General features: G+C 42.3%; 1 protein-coding gene across 1 annotated transcript; it reads right to left on the reverse strand.

The window, feature by feature from the left end:
* Positions 1-4281, reverse strand: LOC121720889 (basic helix-loop-helix transcription factor scleraxis-like). The gene is made up of 2 exons (XM_042107361.1): positions 3367-4281; positions 1-87 (listed from the first exon to the last, which is right to left on the reverse strand). Exons 1-2 carry the CDS (start codon positions 3925-3927, stop codon positions 49-51), a joined length of 600 nt encoding a protein of 199 aa, XP_041963295.1. The 5' UTR covers positions 3928-4281; the 3' UTR covers positions 1-48.
* Positions 4282-16879: the final 12598 nt, after the last annotated feature.

The raw sequence follows: 16879 nt of genomic DNA on the forward strand, positions 1-16879 counted from the left end.
AGATCTTTATACATTTGGCATTTGACATGACATTTTCAGTCCTCGGTATTAGTTCCTTATAGCTGATTTTCTGTCACGGTCCTTGTTCTGAAAGAGATAAATTATACAAAATAAATTAATTAGACCTGAATGTGTTTTCATCAAACTATATGTCTACACAACATCTCAACTGACAGCTTATAAACCCCTGTTAAAACCTGCAGTGCTCATCTCAACATGTTCAAATCAGTGAAAACAGGCAGAAGAAAATAAATGCACATTAAGTGCTCCATGTATGTCTATAGGTCTATTCATTTTTCATCAAAAAAAATCTACACAAAATCTTTCATTTTCTCTTACCAGGTGAATGGCTTTTATTCTGTGCAATTCATGCCACTGCTCTGGTTCTGTCAATTATATTAAATGCCAAAAAAGTAATCTCCATATAATCAACACATTGCCCCATCAGCATGAGAATTGTTCACTGGTTTTAACAGGCAGGCTCAGAGCATAGCTGTTTGTTGGGGATGAGAAAACGTCAAATTTATTCCATCAGTCATTTTATATAAATGTACCTCTATTATGTATGGCTGAGTGGACCAGAATGTCTAGATGAGCTCTACAACTGATCCTTCTCCTGATAATGTAATCATTTAATGTCCATCACAGGTCCAACACATCTCTTATTATGGAGGGGATTAGGTGTCAAAGTGCTTCCATATGTGTGTGATTTGGCCCTGCTAAACACAGCTCTGTAGAGTAGAGTGTGAGCTCTGGGACTTCCTGTAAGAGTCCATCTTATCTGTCCTTGTCATCGTGGTATCAGCTCTCCTGAGTACACAGCACCACTCTGCACACGCTCAGAACACACCCCGCATCACAAATCTCTCCAGCGCCAACTGCAACATCTGTCCAGATGTCACATCCACCCCTCCATCAGCACGAAACACCTTACATCATCAGATCACTCCCATCGCCCCGTCTACCTTGACAAGCACAACTCCTCTGACAACACATCACTCCAACATGCCCTTAGATACAAGTTCCTCTGATGACATCACATTAGCCACAGCATCACCCTCTCTCCTGCCCTATCATGCAGCACCAGGCCAACATTTGTTTTGCTTTTGTTTTCCGGGTGGGTCTCAGCTTCCCCTCCTCTGTCGCTTTATGTTTGGGTTCATACAGTCTCTCCTAATGCCTGTGAGATGTGTGGATTAGGTGTGTGAGATGTGTGTATGAGGTGTGTGGATCAGGTGTGTGTGTGTGGAGACTGCAGGAAGCACCATATGTGTCTCATTACCTTTACTGGGCAGCAGCTCTGAGTGCTGACCAGCAGCCTGCTCCTGCTCTTACTGGAGCTGTGCAGAGGACTGGTCAGACATGCCACCTCTAATACAGTAATGACTTACAGAGACACCAAGCAGAGTGCGCTGCACATACTAATGTGTGCCAATCATCAGAGAACGACCCAAAGGCACACGTTTTGATCATGTGCTTTGATACAGTTTTGACGGGTGTTGTTAAATAAGAATGACACTGATTGGAGTCTGAAAATCATTCAAGAATTACTCAAGCATATCTTTTCCCCTCTTACGTGCCAAATGTGTAAGCCTATAGATCAGGATTTCAAATACATTTTTATAAAATTAGGTGATCCCCAGACCAACACAGTCAATTCTAGCTGGCATAAGTAAAATAAAGCACCGCAGCTGAAATCTGTTTGAAAAGCATATTCATCTTCTGAAACTCAAAACATTTTCAGATCATGGTGACAGTTCATTGAAAACATTCCCATATGTTATTGTTACGGTTATAACATTTTGTATGAATGACTGTAAACTCAACTCAATGTCAGAAGTGCTTTCCTTTTATTACTAGGCGTTATTCTGAGCTAAGGAGAACTTATGCACATTCTTTCAGGTAAGCAGTTCATGTGAGTGGTAAATCTAAGGCCAAAGGATCTGTGTGTGTGTCTGTCTGTCTGCTCCCCCAGGGTGCATGCCACAATTACAGTGCCACCGTTTATTTTTCCTGCTTTTTTATTCATGAAAAAACATGACTGCATTAACATTAATCCACTCGCAACTGCAAGTTGTATTCACAGCTCTTCGCTTCACTTAAAAGAAAATGTGATCATGAAATTTGCCCAGGTTTGTCCAAACGTTTGCATACCACTGTATATGAAATGTAAATTGCTGGCATGCATAATATTCATAAGTGGTTCTCCAGGAAAAATCCAATGTATATTTTTTATATTTAGTGTATATCACAGCTTTACTTGCAGAACATATGAACCACTGAAATGCATATAGTCCACAGTAATACTTGCTTTACTGGTCTGTAGAGAATATTTTTAAGGGTTGTAAAAACAATATATTTAGCTCAAGAATTCATGTGCCTTTCTCAAAGTATTACTAATCGTAGGATATAAATTTTCAAGTAAATTGTTGGTAGAAATGTACTGGTTGTGGGATTAGAACAGATGTTTCCAGAATGCTGAACGTGTCTGGGACGTTCACTGGGGACTCGGGCCGTGCAGGCTTTGGCCTGAAGATTGTTTACACGCACGGTGTTCTACCCCTTCTGTTCCACACCATTCATATTTCAGTTTGTTTGCTTCTTAAACTCCCAATAATAGCCTCACCTCCAGCAGTATACTTTTCAAATGTTAATAAAATAAAATAGAATAGCACAGACTGGATCATTCCTCTAGTCTTTTTCCAAGCCATTGCCTTAGGAAGGATATTGGTTAGAAATACACTGCCTGTGCTCTTTCTATAAACCCATAAACAATAATACTTTTCCCCCCACAAAACAAGCTGCTATTTGTGACAATTACAGAATTAATTTGCCCTAAAACATACTGAGCACTTTTGACACCAACCACAAAAAAGTAGTCTGAGGCAGTTGTCTAATTTCCTTTCATAATCAAATTATTCTATCTAATCAATTTTGCATGAAAAAACTAAATGTATAGGGAAACATACAATCATTATGTTGTCCTCAATTCATTTTGCCTGAAGGTGGTAAAAAGATATACAACGAAAAATAGAATACAAATCCCCTTGTCACCTTCAAATAAAATGTTGACTTACTTCCACCTTATTACCACCCTCCCTCTGGCTTTACTCTAGGGTTCACGAGTAGTATTTTATGGGTGTATAGAGCTAAAGTTAGATGAAAGTACTGACATTATAATTAAAATCTGTATTGAGTACCGAGTATAGAATAAATAAAGATCACAAAATAAAAGAAGAATAAGATTTGAACCATATAAGCTAAAAAGTTTTTATCTGATCTGTCTTTGGTGGCAGATGAGCCATGAGACTGCTCTTGCTGAGTGTGATAACAAGCAGTAGCAGTGTGCCTGGGAGAGATACTCACCATTCTGCGCTGGTTGCTGAGACAGAAGGTGCAGATCTGTTTGGGCTGTGAGTTCTCGGTGTCGGGGCTGGGGGGGGCGTTGCGCGTGTGGCCCCGTGGGGTCCGGTGGAGGCCAGAGGGTGAGCGGTTGCAGGGCTGCCCGTCGGCGCTGGCCTCCCCCAGCAGCAACACGTTACCCAGGTGGGAGATGTAGCTGGACGCCAGGCGCAGAGTCTCGATCTTGGACAGCTTGCGGTCGGCCGGCTCGGTGGGGATGAGTGTCCGCAGCGCCGTGAAGGCCGTGTTCACGCTGTTGGTGCGGTCGCGCTCTCGAGCGTTCGCCGCGTTCCGCTGGCGGTACTCAGCCACAAATGCGCGTGCGTCGCCCGTCTGGGTCGGCCGACAGCCTAGCTTGCGCTTCCTGGATGTGGCCTTCAGGCCTCCCAGGCTGGCCGCATCCAGACAGAAGGACTTGTGGTCAGAGTGTGAGTCCTCGCTGCTGTTCTCCTCGTCCCCTGACAGGGTGCCCAGCTCCGAGCACAGGAGGTGTCCGGCGCTTGGCCGCATCATGGCAAAAGACATCTCAGACCTCCTCTCTGCTAATCCACTCAGCAGCAGACGCGTGGCCTAGAGTCCCCCTCACTCCCCAGGCGGACAGGGTAGTCACCCACAACACAGTCTGTTTCTCATAGAGCTGATCAGGCCTGTGGTCCTGGCAGATGAGGCTTTTCCACAGCACAACTCCTCACCCAGCTTTGTAGAGGGAGAGCAAGATGCTCGTCGCTGACTGATTCATAGCTGTTGTCCAAGCACTCTTCAGGTCTGTGGATGTATTATGTGTGTGTGTGTGTGTTTCTGTAGCTAGGTGTCTGTGTGTGTTGTTGTGTAAGTCAGGATGTGTGTGTGTCGTTGTCTGACAGTCTCAGCTGCTCATCTGTCCAGCCCCAGGTCCACGTGTGCTGTGAGGCTGAGTGCTTCCGTATGCTGGGGCTTTATAGCCAGTGGGAGGGTCCTCTGGCCCACTCCCCCCTCCATGAAAGATCCAGAACTCAGTGAGTTACTGGGTGAGAGAGTTGAGTGAGGGTGTGAACGAGACAGAGGGAGAGTGAGCAAGACAACAAATGAATGAATGAAGAAATTCATCAAAGGGGGAGTCAAAGTGCTTTTGGTCATTGAGATAAATTGAGCTGAGTGTGAAAATGAGTTTGAGAGTGAGTTATACTGAAAAAGTGAGATCGTTAGAACAGAATTGGTAACCGGTGAAAGTGAGTGGATGTGGTGAGTGTGAAAGAGTGAGACTGAGTGAGTGGATGAGTGACTGTGAAGTGAGTATGAACAAAGTTAGTATAGAGGCTGCATTATTACATTATAAAGAGTACATTATTATACTCTGATGTGGAGTGTTTATGGAAACGATAAAATATTAAGAACTTTTTAAATGACTTAGAATGTACCTCAGCACAATGTAGCTCATTACAGTCTCATTACTATTACAAATATTACTCATTACTATTATTAATATATTATCGTGGTATATTTATATTCACATTAACCGTACAGTAACCTTTATTGGTAATATACTGGCTGTAAGATAATCAATTTAGAGCTGATGAAAATATAGTTTACAGATGAGTGACCTGCCTTCCATCTCCGTTTCCTGTGAAAAGAGCCAGAGCATAATGCTGTGTGTGTGTGAGGGAGCCGTGAGGAACAGCTTGCTGCTCGTGAGTGCGCTGATATCTCAGTCTAATATTTCAGTCAGCATGTCAATCCACATCATTCCCATCACTCCAAATATTTACTCAGCAGAGTGGATAATGGCCACTGGCCGTTGGTCAGCACACTTGTTGATTAAACAGGAAGTGCTCCAGGCTCTCGAGGACTCGGGAGGAAGTAGAGGGGGGCGTGCGGCCAGCCCATAGCCAGCCAGCCACTGAGGGAATGGCCGCCTGTCATTTCATTGACATGCAACGGCATGATTCCCCCCCCCCCCCCCCAACTTGTGGGAGAGTGTGGCATGCACAATGTTGGACTCCTTCTTCTTTAATGAAGTGCTTCAGGGTACAAAACACTTCTCTGAAATAATGAACTGACTCATCTGCCAACAAAACGTCCTCAGAATGTATAGCATTGCACAATATGGCTGAATTTGTGCTCCACTCCATGGTAACAAATCAGCAGGACACACAGTTTTATGAATTCATTATGTTTTCAATAACACATTCCCTGATAGTGAAATTCTCCTGCCACTGGCCAAAGGTTACATCATCACATCATATTTCCTCATATGCATTCTTGCTACATTAGGAAAGCCACAGACTGAGGACCAAATGTTCTCTTTTAATTGCAAAGCAATGATTTTTGCAAAAGAATAGATTTCATTCTGCAGATGCTCCATTTAGAAATGAGGTTTCATAACACGTGCCCAGCCACTGGAGGACACATGTCTGAAGGTCCAGCCTCTCTAAAGGTCACCTATAATTCGATTTGACAAGGTTATAATCCATGAAGCATAGTTACAATGACACAGCTATGGAAACACCACAATAGCAGTGAGCCATAACTAATATGGGACACTTAGAGTGTGGGTCTGCTTGGGAGCTTTTCCCACGGGCAGTGCAACACTGTCCCACGATGACCCACACTTGTTGAATAAGAAGTGACAATGCTCCTTATCTACTTCATTATGTACTGCCCACGCCAGCCTGTCTCCATGCAGGACACCCCAGTAGTGCTATCCGCCATCTGACCACAATTCTTCCCATTCTCCAACTTCCTCGCTTGCTTCGCACCTAAAGTATTATCCTCTCAGCTGATGAATAAAGACCCCCTTGACCATGAGGCACTTGAACCAATCCAGTGGAGGTCACAGACCTGTCAAAACTAGGAAATAATCCTGGAGAGCCGGGGCATGGGAGGCTCGGCGGGGTCATTAAGGAGTCTGCACCAGAGCACAATGCAGGACAGGGCTGTCTCCGTCTGGTCAGGCTGGGGAGCGGCCAGTGGCTCTCTAGCGCTCCGCTCCTGACAGGACAAAACATCCAGCAGCTGCACCAACGTCTGCTGCCAGAGGGATAGAGGAGAGAGAGAGAGAGAGAGAGAGAGAGAGAGAGAGGGAGAAAACAGCAAAATGGGACAGTAACAGAATAGGTAGGAAACAAAGTATAAAGTGACAGGTTATTTTATTTGTTCCTCCTAATTGAGAGCTGAGAGAGAGAGACTGAAAGAGAAGTGTTGTGTTATTTATTACTTTACGCTAAACGTGTGGGAAGAAGAGAAAGGGGAATAACAAGCCTCCACTCGCTGAGCCCTTTGTGGAAACAACGCTGACTCTGACTTTTCCATTTGGTTACTATTTTTATAGTAGGTCTTATGAGTTACTTTACAGAACAATAAGCAAAAATAGCATTATAATAAAATCACTGTGATATTTTTATGGAACTTTATTTCCGTCAGGTAATTAAAACAGACAATGAACCTCCAAGCAGTCCTCAATAGTCTCTGGTTTCTGAATGTCATCAAAGCAAATAGAGCAGAACGAGTTGACATCATTAAATGTAATTACAGGGCAAAGGCATCAGGCAGAACCTTTCAATCACTGCTGATTTCTGACACAGTGTGATGTGATTTCCCACCTGTGACTGGTCCGGTATTTACTGCCATTCCAGAACTACAGCAGAGGAGAGAACAACAGGCCGTCTTAATGGAAACTCTCTAAACCATTGTTATCTCACAGTGATGGAGGACAAGCATGGTTCCCCTCTTGCTTTACGAGATTCAGGAGCATCAGTGTAATTGAGGCAACACCAGAGAGAACAGTGTAGATGAGGTAAGGCTCAGTGGAAGGGCTTCAAATCATCTGGCCGCCGGGAGCCGGCTTATTCTAGATGCCCACTGGTGCTAGAATTTTTTGGGCTTCCTCTTGCTTCTGCCATCCAGAGGTTTATTTTTTCATTAGAGAAAATGAATCAGTGCGCTACACGTCCAAATTCCATGGCGTTACACTTCAGTCCCCTGGAAGCCGAGGTATCCGGCTTGTGAGGAGCTCAGTGCCACTGCTGTCCCCAATTCCATGTGGGCCAGAGCCAATATCTGGTCTACTGCACTCAACACCGCAGAAAACACTCAAGAGTGTCTGACTGAGAGACACCACTTATCATTCTAAGTTATTTTATTTAGACACTAATTAAATCATTGTAATTGGCTAAATTGTATGATGTCACTCCACTGACAGTTGTGGTGAACTGTTTCTGAGGTCATTGCAGTAGAGTATGAGATATACAATGTTATACCCTCTAACAGAGTATGTGTGTGTGTGTGTGCATGTGTGTTTGTGTGCATGCGTGTGTGTGTGTGTGTGTGTATGTGCGTATGTGTGTGTACATGCATGTGTGCATGTGTGTGTGCTTGTGCATGTGTGTGTGCATATGTTTGTGTGTGTATGTGCGTATGTGTGTGTACATGCATGTGTGCATGTGTGTGTGCTTGTGCATGTGTGTGTGCATATGTTTGTGTGCATGCATGCATGCATGTGTGTGTGCTTGTGCATGTGTGTGTGCATATGTTTGTGTGCATGCATGTGTGAGTGTGTGTGTGTGCGTGTGTGTAGGCTACTCGTGTGTGCCCCTCTTTGGATGTGGGTGCTATAAAGCAGGTGAGGCTCAGTGGGGTTCTGAGGCCAGACCTCATAAAGCACATTGCAGAGGTGACCTCCCCACCGGGGCCTGTTCCCCCTGACTGCCCACACTGGGGCTCTGGAACCAGTCCGCAGCCACCCTCACACAGGTCAGCCCCCTGCGGACCCCCCTCTCCATCACCCACCAACCACAAGCACACCACTAAAACGCAAACAGCTGCACTGGGCCCGGGACTGTTTTAGTATGTTTTAGTGCTGTCAAACGATTAAAAATTTTAATCACGATTAATTGCTGAATTCCTATAGTTAATCACGATTAATCACATATTTTCTATTATTTTGCATTTCTGAACTTTCCAGGAGTCCATATTAACAATAAAGCAATTATGGTTTATCTTGATTGGGATTCAAATGAAAGCAAAGCAAGTTACTTTATTAACTGAACTTTAAGACATAGGTCTATTTGATTATTTCAAATCAAATTTCAAAAGATGTGCAGCAGACAGACCTGAGGCAACACAATAGGCCTATATTCTTCAGAAATATAGCTGATATAAACTGAAATAAATGCTACTGCAGAAGTGCATGCACAAAATGTAGGCCTACACACATTATAAAGGGCATAACAAACAGAAAATATTATATTCATACTATATTCATTATCTTTGAGTTCAGTTGAAAATAAGGAACTTTTCAACATGAGTGCATTGCCATTTTATAGGCCTACAGTCTAAGGTGCACTGTCACTTGCCACACACATCAACAACTGAAGTTTTTAACAGGCAAACACTGGATGAACAATGGATTTTATGGAGCAGCGACCAAATATAACTGAATCGTGATTTACACGGCTGCAAAGTGCGATGCTGGTGTGCGGAGTTGTATTGAAAAGAATCGAATCTAATGTAAATGAATGTCGAAAGCAGAGTGCATCGTAGCACTGTGACGGTGAAAAAATCTTTGGCGGCACACAACTAATGAGTCAGCCTAGGCTAGGCTACTATTTGGCCGGCTCGTTAGCCCAACCGAGTGTGTACAGCATGCCTTTACGTAGCCTACTAACGGCGCATCATCATAAAGATACATTTGATCTGCATCACGCCCCATTTTAGCGGAAAACATGTTAACATTATATCATAACAGCTAGTTATTACACGTTGACGTTACATCTAGTTATTAATTCACAGGACATTCAATCATTTTACTAACACGGCAGTTATCAAGAATTGTGTTTATGTAACTTACTCATGTCGAAACGATGTACATTACCAACCTAATTCGTTTGCAATAACCCATGTATTATACAAATTTAGCATGTACACTTACCATAATATCCCATGCAAAACGGTTAGCTTGCTAGCTAGCTAACTGTGGAACTTCAGTATAACATGGCCAATTATCTCACCTAGTTGTAGGAAATAGGCTACGTTCATATTACAAGTGATAGAATGAATGTGTGACTTATGTTTAGTTGATGTTATGACATGTAAAGTTAAGCTTGCTGTCAGCCAAGGGCAGTTTGACTGTGCCTATTGATACATTCGTGACACTCCTGTTAGTAAATTGGAGAGAGCAAAACATAGGAACATGGTCACATTAATCCCATAAACACACAGACAACTCCCTTGTGCCTTTTATTCATGTTTGTTTCAAGATTTAGTAAGTTTACTATAAGCACGTCTCGCTCTCCACTTTGATGCAGCATAGATTTTCATTATATCAGTCATCTTCCCCCTAAAAGGGGGCGTTTATGCAGCACATACAACGTTCCATTCCATTCGTCAGTGCGTATTGTTTAGTTTCCGTTCTGGCTAGATCGGTGTGGAGTAGTTGTTCTAACGTTACTAGTTGTTGCAACAGCATGTGAAAAACTACAAGTTTGTTACACCAAAATGAACGTTAATCTCGCGATAAAAAAATTGACGCCGTTAAAAGTAATAGGTTTCCGTTAACGCCGTTAATAACGCGTTTAACTGACAGCACTAGTATGTTTGCATGAGACAATAGCATGACATTGTGTTAATAGTTGTGAATTACATTTGGAACATCAAGTTTAGAGTTTAAGATTTTTTTTCTCCAAGGAAAACTGCCTATTGGCAAAGGTGTGATCTTTTGGTGTTTTTATGATGATCCCCTGACCCTAAACTTGATTTGGGGAAAGGACTGAGTTTTCAACGTTCATCACTGAGGCTTCAGTGCATGTAATGGGCACTTCAGAAAACTATTCCACTGCATGACCTGAGAGAGGGGGGGAAGAAAAATCACATATTTAAATACACATTTCCTTTACGGAAAATGGCCTACGAGACAGGAAATTTCAAATTTGCAATGATTTGTTTTCATTAACCATGATTAAGAGACTCCGTTAGCTCTTCTGTGAATGGGAAAGGGGCAGGGGGTCGAGCTCTATATTCATCACAAGGCGAGGACATTAAGTCAATCAATTACAACTGTTCCATATGAATACTAATGTGCTCGATGGGTCAGCTGTTAAACGATGTGGAGGAGAGTGGGGTCGTAACCCAGCATATAGATCATCTACTGCATACAGTGAAACACCCTCTCCTCTGAACATGCATTATTGATTTCAGATGTGGAGTCAACTTAGATTAATCAAATTAAATAAACTAAACACTCTATTAAAGTAAGCCAATTTTGAACTAAAACTTTAGAAACTAAAGCAATGTGTTAGCTTACCTGCTATGTTGTTGAATCCATTTGTCAAGATTTAGTCACTACATGTCATTGTTAGACTTAGACATTCTTAGACTATACTTCATAAATGATGAATGATTCATTTCCATGATGGATGGCAACTTTAAGATTTTTTTAAATGGAAATGTTTCATGAATAAGATGTAGGCTACTATCATTGCCATCAGTTGCTGAAATAGTTTATCAGCATTCTTCCACAGAATCCATAGGCTACTAGCCATAGCTGATCTATGGTCAGTCCCACAATCTAATGGAACTTAATTAATAAAAAGAGGAATTCTGGCCACTCAAAAAGTAGCCAGCACAACATTTGGATGGTGATAATCACTGAAGAGAGACACTTACATTTCCTAGAACTTGTTCCTCAATATTTCATTACACAGTCTAACTAATCATGTGCTTATCTAACATGTCCTCCTAGTGCCATAGTGTCCTGGGGGTGAGTGATTCACTTCCTCCCGCTGCGAGTGGGCCAAGCTCCAGCTCCATTTCATCTCCTTGGGCTCCCTGCTCCTCAGACGGCTGCTTGCGGTCATTCGTAGGCCTAATGTAAGCAGTAGCTAACTAGCTGCTTATATCATTCCCCACTGTATGCACTATGAAGTCATGCCTCTGGCTCTTGGTTGCAGTTAGCGCCGATTACAGCCCAAAATCACTCATCCGTTTTTGGGTGTGGGTGAGTACATGCAGATGGATTTGAGGTACAAATATTTGCTGGCTCTCTGTGTTGTAAAGTAAAGCAAAGCCTTAACTGAAAAGTGTATTAGCTGTAATACTCCACCGTGTCAGTTCCAACCCCCATGCTTTGCACTACCTCCTCTCTCTCTCTCTCTCCCACTCTATCCAGCTTTATGGCATTTGGCAGTCTGCTCACAGCCATATGCCAGATGAGGAAATAATATGAAAATGCTTAATGCAGATCGTAAATGTTCCAATAGTTTATAGCATATAGCCCCTGTGAATTTTGCTTTAGGAATTAAATATCAGTTGTCAAAAAAGCAACTGACACATTTGGATATAAGATTGCATTTACTCATAGTGTGTTTTAAAATTATGTTTAGATTACACTGGACACAGCTGAATGTTTTGCAGTCTCCCTGAGCGATCAATAGTGTGATGCTTTTAAAATGACAGTATAAGGCCTAACAACTAGATGACCTAACTTTGTCAAGCAAATGGTCACACCATGCTGACCAGAAGCCACATGGCCTTGCCGATGTTAAGGTTGGAAGTGGAGTGCAGTGCACTAGCTGGAAAAGTAAAACCTGTATCAGTATGAGACATTTACTTGCTTAGGAAAACATCCTGTCTGACTGCAGGTTTTGTAATCCAGCTTGAATGCTATGAATCTCTGTGAACCCTGGGTTTTCAGGATTGTTTTTCACTGAAAAGAGAGAATAACCTATGGCTATTCATCATTGATACTGTAACTGTAGCGTCGGTGGATGTTCATGTCTAACGTTGAATGAGTGTCTCCCAGAATGCAGTGCGAGTGAATGCTATAAGGTGTAATGTCGGTTATAATAGTTGTAGTTGCGTTTACCATGTTGTGTAGTTGTTAGCGTGTTAGTCTCTTTGGTTGTACCCCATGTGTTTATCCTCGTGTTGATGTGTGTGGTAAACCCTTGTGTGTTGCATGTGCGGCTGAGACTACCCCTGTGTTGCCCTATGTAGTTGTCTGTGTACGAATGAGTCTTTCTGTTCCAATAAATAGGAGTCCTGGCCAAAGGTGAATCTTGTCTGAGGATGAGATCGCTACAATACTATTATGAATTACTGTACAGCATCAATATTTAGTGAAAAAATCTTCAAACCTCTTGCATATTTCATAACCATTTCAGATCTATTTTCACCAAACAAATTCTGGACTCCCATCCGACATGTGTATGTGTCTGGTCCCACTGTCATACCCTATGGTGTCCTGACTTGTTTGCAGGTCATATAATACCATGGCCCTCACCCAGACTACATTAGGGGCAGTTTTTACAGGCTGGTAAATCACACAAGCAGAGCATATAGAGATGGTGTACAGAGAGAGAAATCAACATTGGGGAGAGACGCTTATGATTCAAATCTGCTGCATGCTTGATGAAACACCATAAATTACCACAAAGACCCATTACAATAGAGTTTTTATTGTGCCTAAGAATTCAAACTTTTTCCAGTCCTCCAGTGAGGAAACTCTAGATTTATGATGGAGAGCCGTTTTGGCTGATTGTGAGTGGAGAGGATGAGTCTCTGCTGATTTGAGCGAACGCTATGATACAGTAATTTCTCCGGCTCAGAGGGCGTGCGGCTCCAAATCCCTGTCCCTTTCTCGCTCTCTGTGCCCAGTGTATGGCATGACGCCGCACAGCCTTCTGTAGCTCAGCTGTTAGTGAGTCCAACACAGAACCACAGAGCCACTGAGAGAGGCTAGCAGACCTCTGACATCTGCCGTAAGCCAGTGAGGACTTTAGGTGGTATTCACCTATATTACAATACAATAAAACAAATGGAGCAACATTTCCTCTTGGGGAAACAAGATGGATTTCATGACTGATACTTTCAGGCTTCTATTACTCTGACAGGAATATACATGTGTGTGATCGGGCCATGTACAGTGCACGTTCTCACAGCTCGCGCTAGTAAAACAAAGTACCAGGGCTATAAAGATCAGTGTGTGTCACAACAGCGCCAGCTCAGCGGTCTGGGAGGCCCCCCCTGGTTCAGGAAGAAGGTCATGAGAAAGCGAACCTGAATGCTCTCAGGGTAACAAAACGCACCCAGCGCTCAATGAGCCGCAGTTTCATTTAGTCAAATGCTGCATATGAAACCGTTGGGCCATTATAGCCGTCAGCGGGGAGGGTGAGGCCATCTGCCATTTTAAGTATGCAGATCAGCACAGCGAGCCGAGGTCCGAGGCCTATTTCCTGCCATCAGGTTCACTCAGAAGTCACAAACTAAGTGGTCTCTGAGCCTCGGCGAGACCCTGAGCGCGCTAGAGGCCATGCTCAGTTTCACACCGTAGCGCAGCTCCGGACTTGACAGGGGAGGCCCTTCCAACAGATGAAATGTGCTACTGCCACTTTTGTCTCGCGAGCTCATAAAACGCAACCACACATGCATGGACCATGAGACTCCTCGTGAAAGTTAGATCTTCGTGGAGGATCTTGCCAATGGAAACAGCGGTTGACAGAAAAACAGAAGTGGGCCTGAAGGACATTCTTCTCTTTATGGCAGATCCATCATCTTTAGGTCACCGCATGGTTTATGTCAGTGGTATTATTCCACAAATGATAATATTTTGAATTTGTGGAGTGTGTTTAACCTTTTCCCCCTCCTCAATGCAACCTGGGACCTGGACTCATGGCTGTGTAAGACGGAGCGCGGGTGTTACGAGAGCTGTTGAGAGCTCCCAGACCTGGGGCATTGTGGTTGCCTGAGGCTGCGGCGTTGTGTCTTTTGTGCAGGAATATTGTCTGTCAGACACCGTTCTAAATTACTCTAGATCATCCTGTATCCAGAAGAGGGAACTGAGGTCCCTTTGGTGGCTGATAGAAAGTGACAGCATTGCTAAATGACCACAACTCAGCCTAGTCAGGTGCTTCAATAAAGTTTGTGCCATAGAAGGACTTATTTTTGCCTCATTTTATTTTCAAAAAATGAGAAAAAGGAAAACTAGCTACTTGTTAAAAACACATATCAGGTACCATTAGGATACAGCCAACACTTTGAAGCATAAAAACAAATTGAATGTGGAAAGAAATGATAAATAGAACATGGTCATGGTATTTGTCGAGATTTGATCTGCTATATTTTCAGCATGAGTGGCCCTAAATATCACTAAAGGCTACAAAAGGAGCATGTCAGGGTATTTGGCTGCTTATGGTACTAGAGTGGCACAAGTCTGGTGGACCACAATTCTGTACCTCAGTAATGTCAGTCTCTGCAAAGTTAGTCATGTTATTATGCCTCTACCCACTATGCCATACTTGACAAAATGACTGACTATACTATACTGCACATTATACTGTGCATTACTCATTGCTTGTGTGATATCTCCTAGATATGTTTAGGTATTTTGATCCACATTCACACATTGTTTACCCATTATAGACGCTCCAAGCTGTGATTAGGTGTTCAAGGTCAAGGTTATGAGGTCAAAGGTCAAGTTTGAATTCTGTCCAGGGCATGTACACGATTATAGCAGAGCAACAACGGATTGTGTGCAGTTAATGTAACATTGTCATACAACTGAGAGATATGTGAATGTTTTGTGATGGCTAAATTTGTCTTATTTGCCCTGTAAATTGCAATCCTTTCATGTGGAGGCCTTTTATCTTAATCATACATTTTTGTCACTTTTAACATTAACCTTTCGAGGTAGAATTAGGGAGCTCTGATTCCATACAACACATTAAGAAGTTCTGCTCTCCCTTCCAAACATCTGATGGAGAACAGTAGAAAACACCTAGTCCCTATGCGGTGTGGTGTCTCCTATTAATCGCATTGTGACACGAGACGGTATAGACAAGGCCAGTGTGTTTGCTATTGTAGAATCATGGATAATGTCCTCCAGCTCTCATTAAGGTAAACAAACGGAACTCAGCTTGGCTCTGCACTGATGGATGGTGGGAGTTCAATGCTCTTTCTCTATAAGCACAGCAGTGATGAACTATTGATGATGAGCTGATTATTTTCAAACCACAGACAAAAATTAAATCCCGCAGCATCAATCATTCAGGTCATGTGTGATTGCTTGCTCCAGAGCGTTGACATTTGGACGTCTGAGCCTTTCCTCTCATTACTCTCACATATGACTGGGCCAACTGATGGCTTTGTGTGTAATTATGCTCTACTATCTTAGTGTCTTATCATTAGAACATTAGTTTAATTCACTGTTGGCAAACAGCACCCAGGCCATTATTGATGTCTGAGTCTCACTTGAGTATCATTGTGGAAGTGGTTGAGGGAATACCGAATCAGACATGTTATGACTTTCATTTCCAATATAAATCTACTTAAGTAACAATTTAAACAATGCTGGATTTTTGAGGAATACACATGGCGTTCAGTGTTGGTTTAAACCCACAATGTAACAACACTATATGCTACAGTAGTATTTGAGAATTCTTCAAAGCACTCAAAGTGCAACCACATTTGAGTAGCATAAACTTGTGGTGAATGTAATTTATAACCAGATTGAAAAAAAACAGACATTAAAATACTGTCTTCTTTTCACTAAAGAAAATATGATTGAATCAGTACTGCAATGATGGAGTAAAGAAAACCTATTGTATTCTACATGTCATCCTGAACAGCACAGATAAGTATTACTAAAGTTTCCCTGGACATTTCAATGGAAAAATCTTGACATACTTCATCCATGTGCACATTTTCCCTGTTTCCCTTTCTTGAAAAATCTTTTTGACACTAATATCGGAATTTTGGTATTAAAATGCTTCCTTGATGATGCATTTGAAAATAATCAGTCTTCTAGGTCTGCCTAATGTGAAGGCTTTTTTTGTAAAGAACAGAGACGTCCATGTTTTGTCTCAAACTGAAGCAAAGGAATACAATAGGGTCAAGTACAAAAGTCATGGAAAGCTAGAGGTACAGGAGGTCAGAGCCATTGCCTCAGAATACTTTCCTCTGCTCATCACTCTTATAGAATCTCTTTATTTATCACATTTACTTCATCTGATCATCACTCTTATATAATCTCTTTATTCATCACATTTATTTCATCTGCTCATCACTGTTATAGAATCTCTTTCTTCATCAGATTTACTTTATCTGATCATCACTCTTATAGAATATCTTTGTTCATCACATTTAGTTCATGTGTTCATCACTCTTATAGAATCTCTTAGTACAACCTGGAAAATCATTGTGTGATGGTCAATGTTGATATTGTGGTGGGCCGCCACAAATAAGTAAATGTATGGGAAACACTGTCATCTGCTCATCACTCTTATATAATCTCTTTATTCATCACATTTACTTAATTTACATGTATTCATTTGGCAGACGTTTTTATCCAAATCGACCAAATCGATTCCAGCTACAGTGCAGAGGCAACCTTAGCTAGTAATTATTACTGCATCTGACAATACTAGTACTAGAGGATAAAAGTGGCGACATTATAAGTAGCCTACTAGCCAGAGTGTGATAGAAGGTGGTAGACTGAGATAGAGGATGG

This window comes from Alosa sapidissima, chromosome 10, assembly GCF_018492685.1.
Source record: "Alosa sapidissima isolate fAloSap1 chromosome 10, fAloSap1.pri, whole genome shotgun sequence".
Taxonomy (NCBI): domain Eukaryota; kingdom Metazoa; phylum Chordata; class Actinopteri; order Clupeiformes; family Clupeidae; genus Alosa; species Alosa sapidissima.

Excerpts from the sequence above, each read along its gene's own strand:
- LOC121720889 (XM_042107361.1), bottom strand. The coding sequence starts at position 3,927 with ATGTCTTTTGCCATGATGCGGCCAAGCGCCGGACACCTCCTGTGCTCG. Across the intron at positions 88-3,366 it reads TCAGCAACCAGCGCAGAATG|AACAAGGACCGTGACAGAAA; the intron begins GTGAGTATCTCT and ends TATCTCTTTCAG.